General features: G+C 35.6%; 1 protein-coding gene and 2 long non-coding RNA genes across 3 annotated transcripts; 1 reads left to right on the top strand and 2 right to left on the bottom strand.

The window, feature by feature from the left end:
- The first annotated feature begins 1,567 nt into the window (after nt 1–1,567).
- On the top strand, nt 1,568–4,868 carry LOC141684219 (glucan endo-1,3-beta-glucosidase 6). The gene is made up of 2 exons (XM_074489091.1): nt 1,568–2,019; nt 3,636–4,868. The coding sequence occupies exons 1-2, from the start codon at nt 1,667–1,669 to the stop codon at nt 4,741–4,743; spliced, it is 1,461 nt and encodes a 486-aa protein (XP_074345192.1). The 5' UTR covers nt 1,568–1,666; the 3' UTR covers nt 4,744–4,868.
- A 915-nt stretch (nt 4,869–5,783) lies between these two features.
- LOC141684220 (uncharacterized) lies at nt 5,784–6,502 on the bottom strand. The gene is made up of 2 exons (XR_012560587.1): nt 6,104–6,502; nt 5,784–6,024 (listed from the first exon to the last, which is right to left on the bottom strand). It is a non-coding gene; the product is annotated as an uncharacterized LOC141684220 (long non-coding RNA).
- Nucleotides 6,503–7,115: 613 nt separating this feature from the next.
- On the bottom strand, nt 7,116–8,565 carry LOC141684739 (uncharacterized). The gene is made up of 2 exons (XR_012560670.1): nt 7,488–8,565; nt 7,116–7,374 (listed from the first exon to the last, which is right to left on the bottom strand). It is a non-coding gene; the product is annotated as an uncharacterized LOC141684739 (long non-coding RNA).
- Between the last annotated feature and the right edge of the window lie 15,690 nt (nt 8,566–24,255).

Here is a 24,255-nt window from a genome sequence, read left to right as displayed (position 1 = left end):
TAGTTTGCTAATACGATAATGTTGATGGGTATTGAAGTTAGATCGGAGATGGAGATGGTGGAGATTTACGGAGATGACGATGAACATAGATGACTATGAATAGATGTGGTGTTGATAAAAAGCAATAAGATTGTCATTTGTGTTGATGATGAACACTGTCAATAATATATTCGAGAGGCTGCAGACAAACTGAATTATTTTATGTAATTGGGCCGGACCTCTTGCTTTTTTTTGGGTTTCGGCTGTAGATTTCTAGTTTTTATTTTAACTTGGTTTGTATTTGAGTAGCTCTCTATATATATTTAAATATATATATATATATATTACAAATGGTATATGTTTTTACAAATATATAAGAATTATATATATGTATTAATTTAATATTACAAAATATGTATATATATGTATTATTATTATTATTTATTTATTTATTTATTAATAAATTTATTTATTTTGTATAATTTCGTCTCGTGTCGTGTACCGAGAATAAACACATATTCGTAACCGTTTAGATTTTATGATAATTTCGTGTTTGTGTATAAAAAAGGTGAACCAATATTTATTTATATAATATCATTTATATCATGTCATTTTTGTGTTGTTTTTTCTTGTTTTGCACCAAATGACGGGATATAATTAAATCATCATTAATTGGGCTATACTTGTTTTTATTTCACATAAGAAAATTGTTCTGAGATGCAATCTTTGAAATTTGAAACTTAGAATTGCAGCTGAAACGGAACCTAAAACATAGTTTGCAAATTATTGTGGTTGAGTACCTAAAATAATAGTAATCACCCGAGATTTATTTTTAATGCATGTAAACCTAATTATTAAGGGGTCGTTTGGTTGGAGGTATTCTGGTATCAGGTATGGGTTTTGTTCATTCCAACCCCATAGTTAATGTTTGGTTCAAAATTTTTTTCCTCCAAACCCATTCCTCATACCCCCAAGATATGACTTTTTGATACCCAAGGGGAGAGCTGGGTATGAGGAGGGGTATGGGAAATCAATTTATTTATAGTATTTCAACTTTATTTAAGTAATCAAATGTAAATGTTTAATATAAAAATAATTTTATGAACTAAAATTTATTAAAATGATAATTAAAATAATATTTAAATTAATTAAAATTAATAACTTAAATAATATTTTAAATCTAAAATATTTATTTCAGCACTCAACCAAACACATAATATCATAAATGATACCTCAACCCCATATCGGTTTAACCCGATTTTTTATTCCAACCCGATATCACTTCTCGAACCAAACGACCCTAAGAATAGTAATAAAATTTAAATTTCTATTTCTAAAAATTTTCTCAAAGTAGAGAGCCGTGTGGCGAGAGCCGACTAGCAACATTATTTTTTCAGAGAAAAGCAAACAAAATTTGGAGTTACTTGCGTCATTTTGAAATTATGTCTGCCCCATGTTATCTCAGAACATTAACACATGTTTCATGTACATTGGTACATGTATGTAAATACCAGCAACCGACTTCATATTTTATTTTATTATTATATGTGTTCCCATATTTTAAACTACTTAAACCCTGTTCTACCTTCACTTTCCCATTTTCACTTCTTTTGTCAGTTTATAGTACACACCCCTTTCCTCTCTAAACATTCACACACACACACCATTTTTAAAATTACAAGCATTCATGGCTTTTTACAAGAATGCTTGTACATCAATTGTTTCAACAATTTTTATAATACTAATATGGACCAAAGTAGCAGACTCAACAGGAATAGGAGTGAACTGGGGAACCATCTCTTTACACAGATTATCTCCCACAACTGTTGTAGATCTTCTTAAAGAGAACAACATTAAGAAAGTTAAGTTGTTTGATGCTGACCCAGGTTCACTTAGAGCTCTTATGGGTACTGGTATTGAGGTTATTATTGGGATTCCTAATGATCTTTTGGAAACTATTAGCTCTTCTACTGCTGCTTCTGATCTTTGGGTTGCTCATAATGTTTCTAGATATGTTGGCAAAGGTGGCATCAATCTTAAGTATGTCTCCCTTTTCTTTATTGGGTTTTCTTGATTTTTAGTAAAGCTGCTTTCTTTGTGTTTCTTTCTTGGGTTTTCTAGAATTTTACTGAAGGTTCTTTCTTTCTGTTAATTTGATTTCAAGAGTGATGTTTGGAACTTGATTTGGTATTTTATTTGCTATGTTCTTTTATAGGAATTATTTGTGGGATTGGAGGTGATTCCAGTTGTATGATTTGGTGATGTGTAACTAGGGAAGAAACCGATTTTGTACGAGCATCTCCAATGGTTGGCACCCTGAGGGGTTACAACTTTGCCACCTAATCAAAAATATTATTTTTAGTGTAGTCTCTCTTTCACATCAATTTTGACACTCTTTTTTCGCAAAACACTTCAATGGTTGGCACCATTCGTTCCAACTTCACAAACTTAACAAAATAAATGTAAAATATAAATATATTAGAGATATAATAATTTATTCATTACTCAAAGGGGAGCATAAAGGAAGTTGGCATTCTCCTTCATGGGATGCCAACTTTTGGCACCCCAAGTAGGCACCCCATGCCAACTCACTTGGCACCCCAACACTCCAATGGAGTGCTAAGAAAAGTGCCAACCCATGTCATGTCACATGGCGTTGACACCCCTCTTGGCACACACCATTGGAGTTGTTCTAATAGCTATATAGGGATTATTATGTCCGAATCTAATATAGGGTACAACTAAAAAAAGTGTACTGAGTTGTTTTAGGTTTGTGTTGTTGGTGTTCGTCACTCCATCTTACTAAAATTTAATAAAGGTCATATTCAAGTTCGATGAAAAAAAAAATTAAATTTTCATTAAGCAAGTTAATTTTATGTTAATCAAGTTGTATCACATCATTTTCAGGTTTTCTGTATGTCTATGTTAGTGTGTCAAAAACCAAGCCAGTTATGGGTTTTGTGCAGGACATTGTCATCTCTCTGGCACTGGATGTAGAACTCCAAAGAACATCTTATTTCTTTTGTTTAGTCAGCCTTCTCTTTTCATTCCCAAATTGTAGACCTTAACTTTGGTTCATTAAGTGGTTGTCAATATACCACACCATCGATTATCTCATTATCAATATTTCGACCTATGAGCTGACTTATTGACTCTGCATTATCGATTCTGCATAATTTTGAATCTGGTCCCGAATTGCATCTTGTCAAATCATTTTGTCACAGCCACTTCTAAGATATTTGTTTGTAGAAATCTGTTATGGACGCCCAAGCTACACATGTCACTTTGTTTTGTGTAAAAGCACAACTGCAGCTTTTATTAATGCGCTGACAGTTCATAAAGTCTATTGCTATTTGACGTTATTAGATCTTCTCTATGAATCATATTTAGAAATTCCTATCTGACACCCCTAATTGTGGTTCTAGACATTATAAATGGTGCCTAAAAGAAATAGTCCCCTTTTTGGTGGTATAGAGCTGTAGTAGTTATCAAAACTTTAAGTACACATAAAAAGTTATTTGCTTCATTGGTGAAAGTGTCTGAACATCTATGCATATAGTAATTAATAAAAAGAATCTTAAGCATATAATAAACTATGAAGTGGTTGTATTTATATACGAAACGTTCCTAAATTCTTAGATAATATTATTAAACAGGTATATTGCAGTGGGAAATGAACCGTTCCTTACAAGTTACTCGGGGCAGTACCAGTCTTACGTGATGCCTGCTCTGACTAATATACAGCAGTCCTTGGCAAAGGCAAATCTTGGAGGACTAGTGAAGCTAGTAGTCCCTTGTAATGCTGATGCTTACGAGTCCACTCTTCCTTCTCAAGGGACGTTCCGTAGTGAGTTGATGCAGACAATGACTCAGCTTGTTGCATTCCTCAACACCAACGGTTCGCCATTTATGGTTAATATTTACCCATTTCTGAGCCTGTATGGGAACTCTGACTTTCCCCAAGATTATGCATTCTTTGAAGGGTCAACTCATCCTGTTACAGATGGACCAAATGTTTATTACAATGCGTTTGATGGAAATTATGACACTTTGGTATCAGCTCTCAGTAAACTGGGGTATGGTCAGATGCCTATAGTCATAGGGGAAGTGGGTTGGCCTACAGATGGAGCCCCTGGCGCGAATCTTACTGCTGCAAGGGCTTTTAACCAAGGCCTCATATATCATGTTTTACGTAACACTGGTACCCCTCTGAGGCCAGGTGTCCCGCCAATGGATATCTATCTTTTTGGTCTTCTAGATGAAGGGGCAAAGAGTGTACTCCCAGGAAATTTCGAAAGACATTGGGGAATCTTCTCTTTTGATGGCCAGGCAAAGTATGCCCTAAATCTAGGTTTGGGAAATAAGTTACTGAAAGAAGCAAGGAATGTTGAATATCTACCATCTAGGTGGTGCGTGGCAAACCCATCCAGGGACCTTTCTGGTGTGGCCAACCACTTTAAACTTGCTTGCACAGTTGCAGACTGCAGTACGCTTAATTATGGAGGATCTTGTAATGACATTGGGGTGAAGGGGAACATCTCATACGCTTTTAACAGTTACTATCAGATAACAAAACAAAATTCACAAAGCTGCGACTTTGATGGATTAGGGATGATCACTTTTCTTGATCCCTCAATTGGTGAGTGCAGATTTCTTGTTGGTGTCACTGAATACAGCAAATCTATAGGTTGTGGCTTGGATGACAGGTGGGCTGGGGGTAGTTTGTTGATTATTTGGGCTGTCTGGATTTTCATGAAGCAATAGATTTTTGTTTGTTTTTTCTAGGCAGTTCCACTTCCATATCATTAGAAATTGAGTAGATGTAATGTAAACAAAATAGATCATGCCAATTTAGACATACTAAAAAATTATTGTAGCTTAAGAGTCCATTACATTAATCTTCTTTTATTCCCATTTTTTGGATTCAGATGTTTTGATATACATATGAAGAGAGCTCATATGTGTATTTGGATTCATATAGTATCATGACAAGCCTGACGCTGCAGAAGCCAATAAAAATGGATTTTTTGGTTCTCTATTTCTTTGAATCTTTGCAACCTTAATAACAGAGCCGTGTTCAAAGAATTGTGATAGATAAGATCAATGCATGATACTTCATCATGTATAGTAATTCAATATATGAATGTAAGAGGAAATTGATGATCAAAGATGAGGCGTCTCTAGATAGAGATATATCAACAAATGAACGCCAGTATTCACACATGTTGGGTGATATGAGCTTCGCTTGCAACGCCATACTGTTTCGCACTGGATTAAAATTCTTGACAAGGATGAATTTGCACCAGTGACAACCTTAAAGTTAGTATCACTTAGATTACTTCTGCGTAACAAATTTCCAGTCCTAAATAAATGTAATTAGAGCTTTCCAGCTAGGCAAGGGCATATCTGGTCGCATTTAGGGATTGAGCACTTGAATCTGCACCTGCATGGCTGCACATCATGATTGAGATAGTAGCTAGGTGGTGGAAGGTCTTACTATGTAGATCACTTAGCTTAGACATACTGAAAGATTGTTGTGGCCTTGGAGCCAATCAGTTTGCTTTAGTTTCATTTTAGAATTCGCATGATTTGATATGTAAAGAGCCTCCTTTGTTCATGTAATCATTCATATCGTAATATGGAAGGCCTAAAGCTGCAGCTATTTATGGTTTTGTGCTGGAGCACTGTATTAATTTTTTTCTCCTGACTTCCTATTTCCTATCGTACTCGGTACTTCTAAGAGCAGGAATCAGAGAATGGTAATGGATGGAGTCGAAGCATGCTTTCATGTAGATACAGCGTCGTTCAGAACAAAATACGTTATTTATTATAATTTGTTGCTGATTACACTTTTTCCAGTACAGAAACATTTGAAAGGTAAGTAAAAGGAAATTGATGATGAATGATGAAGCATCTCCAGATGGACCATTATTCATGCATGTTGTCGGTGAGAGGAGCTTTACTAACCACAGCATCCATCTTTGCAGCAAACTGATCCACACTGGAGAAGACCCTTCACGCGGACAAAATAGCAGCAGCGACAACCTTCACGTAAATTTGGGTCAGAATTACTACTGCAAAACATTAATTCCACTCAATTTTTTTATTAAACTACAGATCTTACCAGCTAGGGATGGGAATCTCGGGTCAGCATTTTGGGGACGACCACTTAAATCTGCACCTGCATTCGTGCACATCATGATTGACGCGGCTACAAGGAGCCACACCAGAGCTATCGACAAGGTCCTCTTCTGAAACATCATCTTTCTCTATATTATTCCCGACTCAGAAATGTGTTGTATATTTACTTTGATGCTGTTACACTTTCATTCTTGCGTTCTATTTATACAAGAAAGCTGGGCTTATTTGGACAATATTTTCAAAGCAAAATAGAATTTTCCTATCTGCATCACTCAACAGTCAAATGATGCTGTTTACTCACTTCTAAGGCCTTATCTAGTGACCGACTTCAAGTCTGTTGTCATATTAGGCAAATATTTGTCTCTAAATTGCAACTTGATCACTTTCATACCTTCACTTCTAACATTATTGCCAGAACCAAATTCATGCACTATCATTTTATCTTCTAATTCAACTTGCATATATATTTAAATTAGTTTCAGCCAAACATGTTCACAGGATCTGCATTGCTACCATTGATGGGTCCTCATTTCAAATATATAATTTTATCATTATGCTTTTTGTAAAGCATTACATAATAAAACATGCACTTGCTAAATTTCATGTATATCTTTAAGAAATAAAGTTGAAAGTGAAAAAGGTTTTCTGCTCATTTCTTTGTAAATTTGCGCATGTTGATATTCAGAGACAAAGATTGTTAAAGCAGATTATGAGTATTAAATTGGTATATATACTAATAAGGTTCATTCTTGGGATTTTATGGGGTCTTGCTCTTTGCTGTAACATTCTTTGGTTTGTTTAACTAGCTGGTTTGATTTTTACTTTCTAGTTTTACCACATAAATGAATTTTGTAAATTCCATTTCCATCATTATTTTGTAATGTTAAGTTACATAAAATAAAACAAAGACAAAACAAAATATCCCAATTTTTCAATTCTTTTTTATGCTGCTCAGCTTTATAAAAAAATTCTTGCCGATAAAATTAATCCAGAGCTTAAGCAATTATAAGTGGAACTTTGCTCTAAAATTGCCAAATGGATTTAAATCCTCCCACTAACAGAAAGATGACTGCGTATTTAACATGTCATGAGCCAAATATATCTAAATTAAAGTTTTAGCTGGGCAACTATCATCTATATGCCACGCAAAAGGATAACATCCCCAGTAAGATTTCCAATACAACTGACTTGGCTGAATCCTATCCAACATTTGAAACATAATTTGCTTTAATCAATCAGCCAAGAAAGCCAGACCTGCACTTAACAGAAGTATGAACGCGATTAATCAATGAATAGTTTATAAAATCAGGGGCTACTATTCACGTATACATTAAGAAAACCGCAATCTGGGCATTAAAATGACATACCATATTTGTCAGGTTAAGGTGTTATGCTGAACATTCAATCTTTGCTAGTTCATCCAATGCAGATTTGAGGGGCTCCAACAGCTTGTTTTTCTTACCCTGATAGAAAGAGAAAACAAATCAATAACCAGAAGCTCTTGCCTCTTGCGACATAAACGATTATGAAACTAGATGATCCCACGAAACTTGCATCACTTAAATTACTTTAACATTTTCTAATAATGCAGTAATTGACTACTATCACAACCTTTTAATCTTGTAATAAACCAAAGGACACCTTGGGTAGTATGTACACAGATACTAAAAACAATTTTGGTGTAAAGACGGCAGCAACATTCAGACAGCTACTTATATTATATGACAAAAAAATCACTCATCATAAACATCATGCAATCTAGATATACCAATCATTTAACAGTCTGGCAATATGAAACTACATTCATGCAGTAACTTCAGTAATTTATACAGTAACAGCAATTCCAGCTATGTAAAGCCTCAAACACTACCATTAAAAACCTAGCCGAAAAACCTAGCCGCCTCCCTCCTTTTCTCTCCTAGGGTTTTGTCCACTTTCAAGTAAATCAAGGGGCTTCCACTGATTTTTTCGGTGGAAAGCCTCAACCCCTTCATTCTCTTTTTCTCGGTAATTTTCTTTCAATAAAAACCAATTTTTTGGGTGTTTGTGTGTCTCTCCTTTTGAAAAGGAGTGTGTGTTTTGTTTCTCATTTTGGAGTGTTTTGTTATATTTTTGTTTAGTCATGGTTGAGTTTATTTGGTGTTGGATCGGTTGAGAACGAGTTTATTGATATTTTTGGTGATCTGCAAAGCCTACATCGAATTTGGGGCGATGGTGATTATTGCAAGAGCTCACCTTTCACAATCAAAGATTGTTCCTTTCACGGGTCTACACTTTCGGCATATCTATAGCTGGTATCCGGCATGTAGATAGCTGAGGTGTTTTCGGCATGGTGTCCGGCATGTAGATAGTTGTTGTGCCGCTTCTCCAATCTCAGTTTATGTGATTGGTGTTTCTGAACATTAGGCTAACAATGATTTTTATGTGATATGGTCAATTGCGATGTTACTATATTCAGAGATGTTGGTGCAATTTGGATCGCTTGGGATGTCTTTGATTTCGTTTTTAGCTTCAAGAATTTTTAAATTCTATGTGTTAAACGATCAGGAAACAAATCATCTAATTGTTTTTAGTATGTTATTTGTTTTATCATCTAGTTGTATCGACAGTTGGAGGTTTGTCCCGGCTGTATTATATTCAAGTTAATGAAAGCTTTTTGCAAAAAAGTGACGTGGAAAACATATTCAATGACTTTATTAAACAATATATAATTTGTAATTAATCTATCACATAGTATTGGGAAACTGTTAGTAATAAATATTGCAGTTATTTCAATAGGTAATGACTAGGTAATGACTAATGAGAGTACTCATGTAATTATACAGAAGAGGATAACCTAACAACCTAATCATACAGCCGAAGCGCATATAAAATGTGTTTGTCATTGGTGTACATTTTCTTTGTTCTTATTCAATCACTAGCAATGTCTTTTCCTTGAAATTGACAATACATTGACTGGTCCAAAAAGATCCATGTGTAGCAGTTGTAATGGTTCATCAATTGCTGATTCAAGCTTCTTACTGAATGATGCTTTATTTTGCTTTCCTTTCTGACAAGCATCACACAGTCCATCCCTTGTGAATTCCACTAGAGGCATTCCTCTAACTAAGTCCTTTTTGACTAGATCATTCATTGTCTTGAAATTCAAATGGGACAGCTTATTGTGCCATAGCCAACTTTCAACTGGACTTGCTTTGCTGAAAAGACAAGTAATTGATTCTGCATCTGTAGAATTGAAGTCAGCCAAGTACACATTCCCTTTTCTAACTCCAGTTAGAACCACTTTGTTGTCCTTCTTATTTGTGACAACACAGGCTTCAGAATTGAAGGAACAGTATTCCCTCTGTCACATAGTTGACTGATGCTCAATAGATTGTGTTTGAGACCATCAACTAATGGAACTTCATCATGATGACACTTTCTTTTGAAATCAAGCCATATCCCATAGTAAACCCTTTACTGTCATCTCCAAAGGTTATGCTAGGGCCAGCTCTCTCCTTGAACTCTGTGAGCAGGGTGAAATCTCCTGTCATGTGCCTTGAACAACCACTGTCCAAGTACCATAGATTCCTTTTTTTTTCCCTGCACACAACAAATCAATCAAGTTGATTTTGGTACCCAAGTTTCCTTGGGTCCAGCCTTGTTAGTCTTTTTCCTAGACTTCATTCCTCCTGCATCTTTTGACTTAGGCAACTTTGGGTCAACCTTGATCTCATATGCAGTTGGTTGAAGTGTAGGGTTAGTCACAGAATCATTTAGCACATTTGGTTGAATTTGATAAGGCATAGATTGTGCAAACATATTATTCCACATAGGCATATTGTATGGCATTTGAGGCATACTGAATGCAGTAAAATAGGGATTATTAACATATGGCATATTTGCAAAATGTGCATGAGGATTCTGATGAGACATAATAGGCATAGCATGCAGAGGTGACATAGACATGTTAGGCATGGAGGGAGTTAAAGGCATGGGAGCATTCTTCACAGATTTACAGTTATCAGATAGATGATTAACACTTTTACAATGCACACAGCTTTTTCTAGGAGCATACTTATCAGGTGTGTAATTGTTGTGTTTGTTAATCCCTACCTTCCCATTTCTATTAGACTTTCTTTTAGTTTCCTTTTTATCCTCAACCAACTTAAGCCTATCTTTCAACTGATCTAAAGTCATGTGTCCTATATTCACCTTACTGGCATCTTTGGATGTGCTAGCTCCTTCTTTGACAAAGTTCTTGGAAGTTGAACCAAAATTCTTATTGAGATTTTCCAAATTGTTCTTTTTAGAATTACTTGCTTGTTTTAATTGATGAGCCTTCAACGAATGCTCTTTTTCTTCCTTCAACGGATAACTTTCATCATCCATTGATTCCACATCCGTTGACAATCCATCAATTAATTCTATCTCCTTTTTATTTTTCTTCCAGGCATTCTCACAAAATGATTCAATTCCCTGAACCTTGACAATCTGAGCACTAACATCCCTAGATGTTTTCCAGGCCTTGATTACCTCTTGCTCACGTTCTAACTGTTTAGAAAGAATTTCTACTTTCTTAATAGCTTCTTCTAGTTCACTCTCAACAGTCAAGCATTTAATTTTAATCTTTTCAAGCTCAATTACCTGACCCTCTAACACAGCATTCCTATCACTTAAAAACAAATTATTCTCTTTGATTCTTGTGTTTACTTTAGCTAGTGATTTAAGGGAAACACACAAATGATACAATTCATTGGACATATCATTTATGGCTTCATTGCATTCAATATTAGAAAGCTGAGAGAGATCAGTAGTAATTACCGGGTTGCTTGATGAACTAGTTTCATTTTTATCAGAATTAGCCATCAGGGCTAGGTTGACATATTCCATATCATCATCTTCATTGGCTCCATCTGCTGCCCAATCATCTTGAGTCAGAAAAGCTCTTTCCTTTTGTTTGAGCAAATCGAAATATTTCTTTTTGTAATCAACTTGCTCAAATTTCTTCTTATCAGAGGTTGGCTTCCTGCACTCATTTGCAAAGTGTCCACTAATGCCACAGTTATAACATTTGAACTTAGATTTGTCCACCATATTTTTGTTTGACTTAGTGAATTTTGTATTTTTCTTGAATTTCATCTTTGCAAACCTCTTGGACAGAAAAGCCAGATGTTCATCAACATCATCAAAGTCATCTTGACTGGAATTATATTCATCCTCAGCTACTTGCTCCTTTCCCTTGCTTGATTCTGATTTGCTTGTGCCAATTTTGAGACTTGGCATTGTCTTTTCCTCATTCCTGGCTTCAATCTTCTCATTGTCAGCTACAAGTGCAACTGATCCTCCTTTTCTCTTTCCCTTTTCCAACAGCTCATCTTTCTCCATCTCGAGTTCATAGGTCTTCAAAATTCCATATAATCTTTCAAGTGTGAAGTCCTTATAATCTTGAGAATTTCTTAGAGAAACAGTCATAGGCTTCCATTCCTTTGGTAGAGACCTCAGAAATTTTAAGTTGGAGTCCTTGACTTGGTACACTCTACCATACAGCTTTAATTCATTCAACAGTTTCTGAAATCCGTTGAAGGTATCATTCAATGATTCTCCTTCTTCAAAATGAAAATATTCATACTGTTGAATGAGAAACTGCATTTTGTTCTCTCTAACTTGCTCAGTACCTTCACAGATGAGTTGCACAGTATCCCAAACTTTCTTTACAGTTTGGCTATTAATGACATTTTCAAACATATCTTGATCTAAGCCATTAAACAGAATGTTTATGGCTTTCTTGTCCTTGTGAATCTCTTCAATATCTTCAACAGTCCATTCTGCTTTTGGCTTGGGAATAAACTGTCCAATAGTAACTGTTGTAGTAGCAGCCGTGGCCACCTTGTGAGGGATGTGAAGACCATTTTCAATGCAGTTGATGTAGTTTTCATCTTGAGAGAGTAGATGTAAATGCATCTTCACTTTCCAGTGATGATAGTTATCTCTTTCCAGGACTGGAATCTTTATACCAATATCCTTCCTACTTATGATGTTAGCAGAAGGAGTCTTCTTACTCATGATGTTAGCAAAATTGATCTTTAAACTCTTTGTAAGTTAAGAGCTTGCTCTGATACCAATTGTTATTCCCAGTGGACTAACAATGAGATTTACAGAAGGGGGTTGAATGTAAATTTCATAACTTTTTCAAGTTTTGAGTAGTTTCTAAGACTAAGTGTTTTGATGAACAAATGTGTGTGAATTGCTTTAAGCTAATACGGACAGATATATATTCAAGCATAAATGTAAAGAACACAAAGAACTTAAAAACTTTTCTGGTGGATATGTTGTTCCACCAGAGATGTGTTATTTCAGAAAATATGTTAATCAAAGAATTGATCACAGCTGCTTCCTAGTACAAACTAGATGGGTTTCTCTCTGGATTTTTCTAAACAGCTCTGGAAAACTCAACATCTAATTAATAGCTGCTACTTGGTTTATATAACACCAAGTTTACAAGTGAAGACAAAACTGTAAAATACAATTAAAAGATTTTTCACATGTTTCTTCTTCATTTCTCTATCCAATGCAATTTAGGTTTAACTGTGAATCTTTGAATACTTCCTTGTTTGCACCAGAATGGAAATATTGCTTTTTCTTGATTCCTCCTAGAGGCTGCCACATTCCAGTTTGTCTCTGTCAACCCATGTGCCTCTATCAGCTTGTGAATTGTCACTATCAACTGCTATTGAACTTAGCATCCGTTGAAGCTTTTATTCGTTGATAGCTTAATCCGTTGATGCATTAACAGTTGAAGCTTTATCCGTTGATGCACTAGCAGTTGAAGCTTTATCCGTTGATGCACTCATCCGTTGATGGATGTTATCCGTTGAAGCTTTAGAGACATCCGTTGAAGCTTTGTTTCTCATCCGTTGAAGGCCTTTAATATCAGTTGATACTACTTCACTTATACAAACTTACAAGGCATGAAATATTTACAATTAGCCCTCCTATTTGCATATCCACTAGTAGTCAACATGACTTATAATTTCCCACAACATCTAAGAATTACAACTTAAATACAGAGAATGAAATATGCTACAATACTAAACTTATTTCTAAGTAAAGCTACTCCTTCAATGGATAGCCATAATGGTCTTATCCGTTGAGGCTACAAACACCAGATTTCTACTTAAGTGTTTTGTTGAACTTATCATCAAACTAATACACATATTCCTAACAAGATGGCTTTCAGATAAGGCAGGCGGCTGATTGAAAGGAAAGAAGATCGAGACTAAGACAGAAAGAATTGTGCATGAAGAAGGAATTCTATGAAGAATATAATACTTGGAAGAAAAGATAACTAGTTGATATATTTTAGGAAGCAGAATTATATTCCATATCAGTTAGAAGATTATCTTGTAACTGTGTAGTATATAAACACAGGCATACACTATAAGTGTTACGATTATCGAAGTTATTATTCTTTGTAACTCTAGCAGCTCTCGTGATAATTTGTTTATCACTGAAAGAGGACAGTTCCATATTGTAACATAGTTTATTGTGTTGAATAAAATCTATTTTCTATTACTTAAGTTCTTATATTCGATTTGATTGTGCTAAACACTGTATTCAACCCCCTTCTACAGTGTGTGTGACCTAACAGTGATTACCTGATTACTTGAAGAACTTGTCTCTGTTTCATCAGACTTGGCCATTAGGGCTAGATTGACATAGCTGACATCTTCATCCTTGTAATAACCCCAATTTTTGGGAAATTTTTGAAACCCTTATGAATAGTGTTTTTGCTGAATGAGAAAACTTTTCATGCCACACTAGGTAGGGGTTCTGTTATTGATCTTCTGGGATATTATTAGTACTCTATGTGGTATATAAGTGTATGTAAAGATCGTCAGAATCCAATTTCCGAACACTTGGATTTTTCCCGGAAATCCACTAGATACAGAAAGGATTGAGTATAAGGTAACAGGATAAAACGGATTTAAATTAAAGGATTATAATAGAGGATCATAAAAAGGAATATAATGTATTGAGAAAGGTTAACGGAACCTAAGTAATAAGATCCCGGGTATGATCCTTCAAACGATAAACGAAAACGAAAGTTAAGCGAACCGTATAACAGATCAGCGGTCATTAGGCAAACGATTAGGAAGTTAAGCAAAGGGATTAGAGGGAGTGATGTCACCCAACCAATGAGAGGAGGACAAAGAGGGAAAGATGACATCACAACATGACATAGGCATGACATGGGAAGGAAGGAGGTGTGGTTGAATGAGAACCACACAAATTCAAGGGCAACAAGGTAATTAACTAAATCAAACACAAAAACAAGCCAACCAAGCCAAGCAAAATCATTTTTCATCAAAATCAAAAAGCAACCAAGGCATGGTTCATCTTTGCTCTCGGCTTTTTACTATTCAAAAGGCAAGGAAATTCAAAAATCAAAGATCCAAGCTTCCTAAATTGGTGAGTTAATTCCCTAATCATCTTCATGCTTAGTTAGGGCTATATCATGAGTTTAAGCCATCAATTCCTTCTCCATCTTCTTCATTTAATCAAAGAAGAAGACTATGAATAGTGTTTTCAAGTTTTTAACTTGAAAATTTTCTTGTTTTCCTTGAAGATCCAAGCATTCCTAAGACTTCTCAAAGCTTCTTAAGGCTTCCTAGCTCCTCCCACCACTTCAAGGAAGGTATATTATCTCCAAACCCTAGATTCCTATGTATTATAAGATGATTTTGATTAGTAGGGTGATATTGTAGCTTGATGTTGTGATTTAGAGTTTGGGATTTGAAATGGTATTGAATTGGAATGGTAAATGTTGTTGTTTTGATTAAAAGAACTTAAGAATGGTTAAAGTTAAGCTTAGGCATAAGTATGAATGTTAAAATTGAATTGGTTGGGGTTTTTATGATGTGATAAGGATGGATGTTGGTTGTATGTTGGATTTGAGGTTGAATTGGGTTGGTTTTGAATGGTTTAAAATTGGGAAATCGCGTAAACATAGCCGTTGTAACGTCCGATTTTCTTTAGACTGTTTTTGTGCATAACATTAGGACCCGAGAACCCCCTGCTAGATTATGACCATTGCCATGTTTAGATAGCTCATGTTACGAGCTTCGTTTTGATATGTAGTTCGTTCGATTCCGATGCACGGTTTAGGAGAAACGACCGTTTCAAGTAACGGCGTTTCGCGAACGAAACTTTTCCCCTCGCCTTACTTAGAAACATAGGTTAAAGACCAAAAAGGGTTAATTAATGTATGAAACATTTATGGTAAGTGTGTTAGGCAGTTGGTAAGACACTCGCGAAGGAATCGCCTTAAAACTCGTAAAGGTTAAATTATTAAAAATGGTGGAGCCGAGGGTACCCGAGTGACTTAAGCAAATCAGTAAGCGCAAAGCAAGCGTTAGAGTCTAAGTTAGTTAAAGTATAGATTTACAAGTGACTTTGGTTTAATTTTTAACTTACTTGTTGTTTATAGGTTACCAGACTCGTCCCGAGCCATTCGTAACCCCCAGTCGCTCAGGCAAGTTTTCTACCCGTTATACTGTTGTTGTGATGTAAATATATGTATATGCATTATCTTGTGATAAGTGCATGATTGTTATTAGCAAATTTTGCGATATATTGGAGCATGCTGATATGGTATATATGCATGTCTGTTTCGTAATCTTGATATATATCTGTTGATTCAATTGATTCAGTTGATAATACCTATGCTAGAGGATAGCGGTAATTTGCATATACCCTTAGTATAGGGACCCAAAGGTGAAAATATTTTCTAAAACCGGGAGTCGAGGATCCCGAGTAGGTTTTGTATATATGGATATAAATATATATATATATATACTTATATATATATATGGTCATAGTTTTCAAAACTATTAATCGAATAAGGTTTATTCGATAACTTTAGCTTTATTTTATTATTGAATATTATTTCGAATATTATTCGAAGGCGTATGACTCCTTTATATTAAATGAATATTATTTTGAATATTCATTCGAGGACTTATGACTCCTTTTATTTTATTATCTGAATATTATTTGAATATTCATTCGAGGGCTTATGACTCTTTTATATTATTTATTGAATATTATTTGAATATTCATTCGAGGGCTTATGACTCAGTTTATATTATTTATTGAATATTTTTGAATATTCATTTGAGGATCTATGACTCCGATTATTTGCTGAGATATATTCTTTATTTTATTAAAGAATAAGGTGTAAATAATCAAACTTATTTTCGATTATTCAAATAAAGATAGTACTTTTATATAAGTATATCTTTGGTTATTTAATATCCATTTCAAGTATAAGTTTTAATACTTCTACTTCGATTATTTTTATAAGGATTATCTTTATGAGAATATTATTTAAATAATAATATTCAGGCATTTTTCTAAATATACTGGGGACTGATTTACTTCATTAAATCAGCTTTACTCCAAACACTCTTTAAAGTGTTTTCGAGTCTTCAAAATGATTTTTAAAAGTTAGAGCGGATCCCAAAACTTATTTTTATATTTAAGATCTTCCTTTTTAAGGGGATTTAAATACTCGCTCAAAACCTGAGGGATCCGGCTTTGTGGTGTGTTTTATATTCGCAACAAGGTTGCTATTTTGATAAATGAACTGATTACTTACCCAACACTCGGGAAATAAAATTCTTGGAACAAGTTAATCCATTAACAGGCATCGCCTGGGAAATATCGGTGAGTTCTCCTTTCCAAATAGATACGACTTCTTGGTGGAGCCGTATCAACAAGTTTCTACTTGGGGAAAGTGGGGACGAGCTTTACGTTTCAGAGTCATGGATTTCATCTGAACTAGGAGTGGCGTAAGTGGCCGAGTAGCGCCGGCCCAGCCTTATTATATTGGCCCAAATGGCCTGGAAGTTCCGCTAAGGCGGTCCATTCCTTAGGAGTTCAGTGTTCGGTTGACAAGTAAATCCGACAGGTTCTCCTCTACATGTAGAAAATGGTGGGGTTGTACTACTACGACTGATCATCGTAAGTGGTCTTCCTGGCGCGGCAAACTCCCGTAATGAGTTCATCATCCAATTGGATAATTTCTGCAACACTACCCAGAGCACTTCGATAGAAAGGCTACGGTTGGGCGATTGTTGGGTGTTGGCAGGGTCAAGTTTTCAAAATGATGTTTACATCAAATGAAGTATCTCGTAACTTCATTTTATTTTGATAATATTTTAAAGATTTAATCTATTCAAATCTTGTCTTATAGTCTCATCTATGTGATGAACTTTTGAAATTAATTATAACTTGAATGGTGGTAGTTCAAGTAGTATTTGGAAAAGATATAAGTATATTGGAGTATTTGGTAACTTCATCTTTTAAGCTTATATCTAATTAATAATTGTCTTATGAATGACAAAGATTTTCAGAAAAACGTTGAGACAAGGTTAGATATATGAGATCACCTTGCAACGATATTTTTTTTATATACAGTTATACACTGGGACTTTGTGTATACTATGCATGGAAGATGACTTCCAATATTTTGAAAAGTATATATGTATATATGTATATACTGAATATTTTGCGACTTCATCGCATTAAGATATCAACTTGGTTCATTTCTTTTGACCAAGACTTTCATGAGTATTATGAGTAGGCTCATATATTATTAATCATTATACATATTATTTTGGTGGGCTTGCTGCTCACCCTTGCTTTCTTTTTTCATCACACAACATCAGATAGACAAGATGAACAGGACCAAGCTCCCAATTCGCGAGCGGATAGGAAACATTCCGCAGTTTCCTATAGGCGTTGATGTCGCTGTAGCTGAGGTAGGAACTACCAATAGGCTAGGCTTTCAACTTTTGATGTACCAGATTTATGTATATTTATGAATTGTAATAATGGCAAAGAAATGTAAATTTATTCAGAAACCTTTTTAAGGTGTATTGACATATAATTATGGAATAAAACGACTTGTGATTATTTTGGATATTCATCTCTGAGACTATAACGTGTGGTGTGTGTGTTTATTGTGGGGTCACAGTATAGGGTAGTTGAGTAATTATTAAGATTGGGTGTTATTAAGGGAAATGGAACTCGTGACAACCCGGATCCCCGACCCCGGATTTGGGGGTGTTACAATCCTCATCCATACCATCTGCTGCCCAGTCATTTTCTTGTGTAATGAAAGCCCTTTCCTTTTGTTTGAGCAACTCAAAGTATTTCTGTTTATAATCCACAGGCTCAAACTTCTTTTTGCTGGAGTCTGACTTTCTACACTCACTGACAAAGTGCCATGCTAAGCCACATTTGAAATATTTGAATTTTGATTTATCCACCATGTTTCTATTTGGCCTAGCTGCTCCAAAGTTCTTCTTGAACTTGAGCTTGGCAAATCTTCTGGAAAGAAATGCTAGGTGTTCATCAATATCTTCCATGTCATCTTGGCTCAAAGAATCTTCATTTTCTGTTACCAGGCCCTTGCCCTTATTTTCACAGACCTTTGAAGTTGATACAACAGCTTTCATCTTTACTTCTTTCTCTTTCTCTAATGCAGCAACCAGTGCAATGGATCCTCCTATCTTCTTTCCTTTCTCCATCCTCTCATCTTGCTCTATTTCAAGCTCATAAGTTTTCAGGATGCCATATAGTCACTCCAAAGTAAACTCCTTGTAATCTTGAGAGTTTCTCAATGAGACTGTCATAGGTTTCCATTCCTTTGGAAGAGATCTAAGGAACTTAAAATTGGAGTCTTTTGTCTGATAGACCCTTCCATGCAACTTCAGAGCATTTAGTAGTTTTTGAAATCTACTAAAAATGTCAGTGAGAGACTCACTATCTTCACTATGAAAGTGCTCATATTGCTGAATTAACAGCTGCATCTTATTTTCCTGACTTGTTCAGTGTCATCACAGATAATCTGTATTGTATCCCAAACTTCCTTAGCAGTTTTGAAATTGATTATGTTGTCAAAAATGTCACCATCAACTCTATTGAACAGAATATTCATGGCCTTCTTATCCTTCCTGACTTGTTCAATATCAGGATCCGACCATTCATGCCTTGGCTTGGGAACAGATGGCTCGTTTCTAGTTGCAGCTCTCACTGGTACACGAGGGCCTCTCTCTATGCAGTCTACATAGGCCTCATCTTGAGAAAGTAAATGAAGATGCATCTTTACCTTCCAGTGATGGTAATTGTCTTTGTCCAGAAAAGGAATCTTGACTCCAACATCCTTCTTGTTCATCTTGCTGTTTTGTTGTGATCTTTAAACTCTTTGTTTATCAAGAGCTAGCTCTGATACCAATTGTTAGTCCCTAACAATGCAACAAGAATTACAAAAGGGGGGTTGAATGGAATTCTTGAACCTTTTTCTTGGTTTAAAAATGTTCTAACTTAATAATATATATAAGTGTTTGATTTGCAAAGTGCGGAATATGAAGTTAGTAAAATCAAAACACAAGTAATTAAAAACACAAGTCTTTAAAAACTTTCTGGTGGATTTAAATGTATCCACCAGAGATATATATTATATCAAGAGAACTCTGTGTAGCAAGATTAGCTCACAGCTGCTTACAAATATGAACAACTTAGTTCTTATTTTAGTCTTGTTCTTATTTTTCTATTTGCTACTTCTTGGTTTGTATATCACCAAGATTACAAAGTAATAAGACAAGATAATAAAACAAAATTTATCAAGTCTAATACTATGTTGCTTCATTACTCTATTCCGGCATCTTTGAATATCTTCATAATAGCATGGAAATGGCAATGCTTCTTTATTCTCTAAAACCCAGTTGAATAGGCTTTCACATTCCTTTTGCATACACTCAACGCATGTGACTGTGTTGTCACTGTCAATAGATGTTTGAATTGATTATCCGTCGGGTACATGATCATCCGTCAGGTTGCCTTGTTGCTTATCCGTCGAGTGGCATTGTTGTTTATCCGTCGGGTAGCTATCTGGGTCTTCACTTCATTTCATTTATGCAGAATTACAAGACATCATCTATGTACAATTAATCAACCTATTCTGCATATCTAATTAAAGTCAACATGACTTGAGTGCTATTACAAAATCTAAATAAGGTGTATGCAGAAATGTGCTACAGACTCATTATTACACAAGCTACTCACTCGATGGATAAATAATTATCATCCGTCGGGACTATATTCCTTATTCTGTTGAGTGCTACATTTTTCACTAAGTAAAATCTACTAATGTGTTTTGTTAATGAAATCATCAAGTTCACAACATATTCACAACAACAGTATACATGAATGTGTTACAAATACTTATTTAAACATAAGCTACTCTTTCAACGGATAACAAAGTAAGATTATCTGTTGAAAGCTACAAATACACTTAATTAAATCTACTAAGGTGTTTTGGTAAAATATCATCAAGCCTACAATATATTCCTAACAATCTCCCTTAATTTATGTCTTCTAGAATTGTAGGCATAAATTTAGGAGGACTTGATGATAACAAAACATCTTATACAAAATGATCATTCAAAGGTAGATAAAAATGATAATTGCAGCAAATTTTATTAAAAATTGATAGAAGAAAGTTCACGGAAATCTCACAAGCTTTGTTCAAGGTGCTCCTTTAGATTGAGCAAATTAATCCTTTTTCCTTGAGTGTCTAGTCTTCTTTCCCAGCTTCTCATTGTTCTCTTATATCTGGTGTTGGAGTTGTCTGTTGAACTCGGATTCATCTTCATTATATAGATCCAACATCTCTTGCATTTCCTTGAGAGTCTCGTTACTTGGTATTTTAGCTGGTCTTCTAGTCTGAAAAATCTTCTGGTATTTCTTTCATCCTTGAACTCCATCAACCAATATGGCCTCAAGTGCACTCTACTTCCAGTTTAAGGAATAGTTAAGATTCTTGGTAGTGCACTTGGGTCTCTCCAGCTTATTTGAATTTGTTAAATTTTGTTAAGTATCTCTGTCTTGGCCACCTTGGTGAATCCAAAATTTTTCTTGATTGCAGAGAATACTTTAACTAAGACAGTGTAGCCTTTATTGAGAATCCTATGAAGAGACCATGTAATTTCCTTTCCTCCCTTGTACCTGAACACCAATCTTTCTGGAAGTTTGTTATGGGCATCAATTTCCCTCACTTCATCTAGCTCATCCAAGTAAAGATTGATGTCTGAGAACTCTTTTATGTCACAGATAAAGAGTTGATCTCATTTGTTGATTGTTGGCTTGGGTTTGGATAAGGCTTTGGATTGGAATGGGACATACTTGACTTTCTTGCTTATTGTATTCTTTCTTCTCTTAGAGGTGGTTGGAATTGGGATGTTCAGCTCAGTTATAGGCAAGCTTTCCCAGTCTATTGGTTCATCCTTGGGAATGATTGGCTCACCATGAAAGTTCACACAAAGATGGACCTTGATTTCAACTTGCTCCATTGTGGGCATAGTTGGTTGGTTTTGGTTCTTCCATTTCGTCTTCAAAAATCAGCTTCCTTTTGGCTCTCTCCTTCCTATACCCTTTTCCTGATTTTTGCTTTGGTTCCTCATGCTTCTCAGTTTTATTTATGGTGGAAGGCTTCTCAGTTTCTGACTTGGTAGCAGGCTTTTTAGCTTGTTTCTTTGCTTCTAAGTCAACCTGCTTTTTCTGAGACTCGAGCCTCAATTTCTCTTCTCTTTTGGCTTCTCCAAATTGAGGATGTCCAATCATCACGCAAATCAGTTTGACATGCCTGTAGATCTTTGCTACCCTTTTCTTCAAAACTGAATCTCTTGGATCTTTGTGATTTGCAATAGAGTGATCAAACAGCTTCTTTTTATCAGGTTTACGAGTTGCATAAACTAGGTCCATTGGTTTTTTGCTTGAGTGTATTGATGAGTGTTTCTTAGGCTTCAAAATCACAATGGCCTGTTGATGTCTTTTAGATGAGGTTTGACTTATTTCCATGTTTCCCAACTTCATTTCATCTATTGGAATTAATCTCAATTGAGTGGAATGCTTCACATATTTGTCTTGACTGGTAATTTGATCAAATTCCTTCTCAGTTCTTTCATCAAGTTTCTTCATTTGCTCTCTCAGCTTGAGTTCAACTGTTGTTATATTGATTAAATCAATGATGTCCATCATTGGTGGCTTAGAGAAGGTAATGGCCTGAACTATTACCCTACTGACTTGGACATGCACATCCTTCTCCCCCTTTTTATTATCATCAAGTAAGGAAGGGGTTAAAGTTTGAGCAGCCACCAATTTTTGAAGAAGGAATGTCTGATGCATTTGATTGACAAGCACTTTGGTAATTGAATTCTCCACTGTTGTCAGCCTAGAATCCAATGTTTCAATTTTTTTCCTAAGTCAGGGTCCTTCCTGATTTTCTGGTGAATGTCTTTCATTGTTGAATCATGCAGTTTGTACTCTATTTAGTCATTGATATCCTTTTTAACTTACTTGATAGTGCTCTTGATTTCATCCACATCCTGACTTTGTTTGAGAGATTGAATTTTGTGCAGTTGCAGAGATTCATGATGGGCTTTAGAAGATATTTGGTATTGGCATTAGTGGTGGCTTGGATGGCTGATTGTGTCTGATGGATAAGCTTGAGTAGTGTTGATTTAAAATGATGATCACTGCAATCTTTGGTGAACATCTAGGTTGGAGTGCTTGTGGATGAGCTAGGTCCTGCATCCCCCCTATGTTCATGTCAGTTTCATCTGCATCCTCTTCATTAGAATCATTCACAAAAGAGCCACCCGAATCTAACTCAAGATCATTACCAGCTGTAGGTGAAAGAGAGTTGATGGCATCCTTTGCCCTTAGCATGAAGGTTGTAGTGTGTACCAAATTGAGAATCTTCTCAACATCCTCATTGCCTTGTTCAGCTAAATATGATATGCTGGAACAGGATGAGTAAATTCCTCGGCATCAAAAGAGACAGAATCTAGAACAACTTGATATTCTTGTTGAAATAGTTTTTCTCTATATGCATCATTGAAATCCATTAACTCACTAGCACTGGGATCTTCCCATTCTTCTATACCTGCCTTTCTATCATTTCCTCTCTATTTTTGCATCAAGAGCTCCCCCTGGCAACCCAACCTTACACCCTCACCTTCACCATCTAAGGTGGGACTCCTCTCACTCACTTTTTCCATGCTGGAAGAAATAACATGCATGTGTTCACTCTTTTCCTCTCCTTTTGCCTGGGAGCAACCCAGCCTCTCACTCATATCACTCCCTTTCCTCACTCCTAAGAGTGATTGAACAACCACTAAGTTATCTACACTAGTCACAATGTTTTGGAATTTCAAGTTGTGTAGATACTACCAACGGATGAGAGACACTCGTCAAAATAGTAGTTGTGAGTATCAATGGATGACTGCTGTTAGGCATATCCATCAAAGGACAATCATTGATCAACGGATGAGAAATATCCGTCGAAGAGGTAAAAATGAAAGAGTTAGGAGTTGAAACTACAGTTGAGTCTGTGGTGATTGATTTGAGATTTGTTTGCATATACTTTTTAGTAGTTTCAGAAAGAAAGAATTAATATGTGTATCATATTCACAACTAGTGATTTTGTGGGAGAATTGTGTGTGTGAGGTGTTTTAATTATGAGAGAATTTGTTGTGACTCCATATTTATTGGAGTCACATCAACCTGAGTTTTAGATGGTGCGGTAACTGAGTCTTGGACTGCAGTTGGCACCGTGTGTGCACCCTGTTACTCCCCCAAATATTTCAACTTCTTCTTTCTGACATAAGTTTGGTTGGGTCTGTGGTTTCCCTACCCCTTTTGTTCTGTGCTCTTGGAGAAAAGCTATTTTCAATAGTTACATCCTTTTGGGAGGGATGCAACTAGCAATGTGCTACTTTCCTTATTAATCATCACAGCCTGTTGGGAGACTGTAGTGTGGCTAGGCCGGGATACACTAACCTCTCTCACCCTATCCTTATGGTTTCTTTGATGTTTACACCTGTCCCCACCTTTCTTACCACCCTTCACACTCCCCTCTTGTGTTGTGGTAGTTTTAAAACTAGTTTCTTTTGAGAGGACCTAGAGTGGAGTTTCTTTAATTTGGATTTTAAAATTTTAGGTTTTGTGGCTTGGGTAGACATCTGTTTGGTCACAATCATAGATGCCATAGCCACAATTGTATGCAAAGAAACTGGAGGTTGGGAA

This window comes from Apium graveolens, chromosome 9, assembly GCF_009905375.1.
Source record: "Apium graveolens cultivar Ventura chromosome 9, ASM990537v1, whole genome shotgun sequence".
NCBI lineage: Eukaryota > Viridiplantae > Streptophyta > Magnoliopsida > Apiales > Apiaceae > Apium > Apium graveolens.
This window is presented reverse-complemented; position numbering and strand designations above follow the sequence as displayed.

Excerpts from the sequence above, each read along its gene's own strand:
- LOC141684219 (XM_074489091.1), top strand. The coding sequence starts at position 1,667 with ATGGCTTTTTACAAGAATGCTTGTACATCAATTGTTTCAACAATTTTT. Across the intron at positions 2,020-3,635 it reads AAAGGTGGCATCAATCTTAA|GTATATTGCAGTGGGAAATG; the intron begins GTATGTCTCCCT and ends ATTATTAAACAG.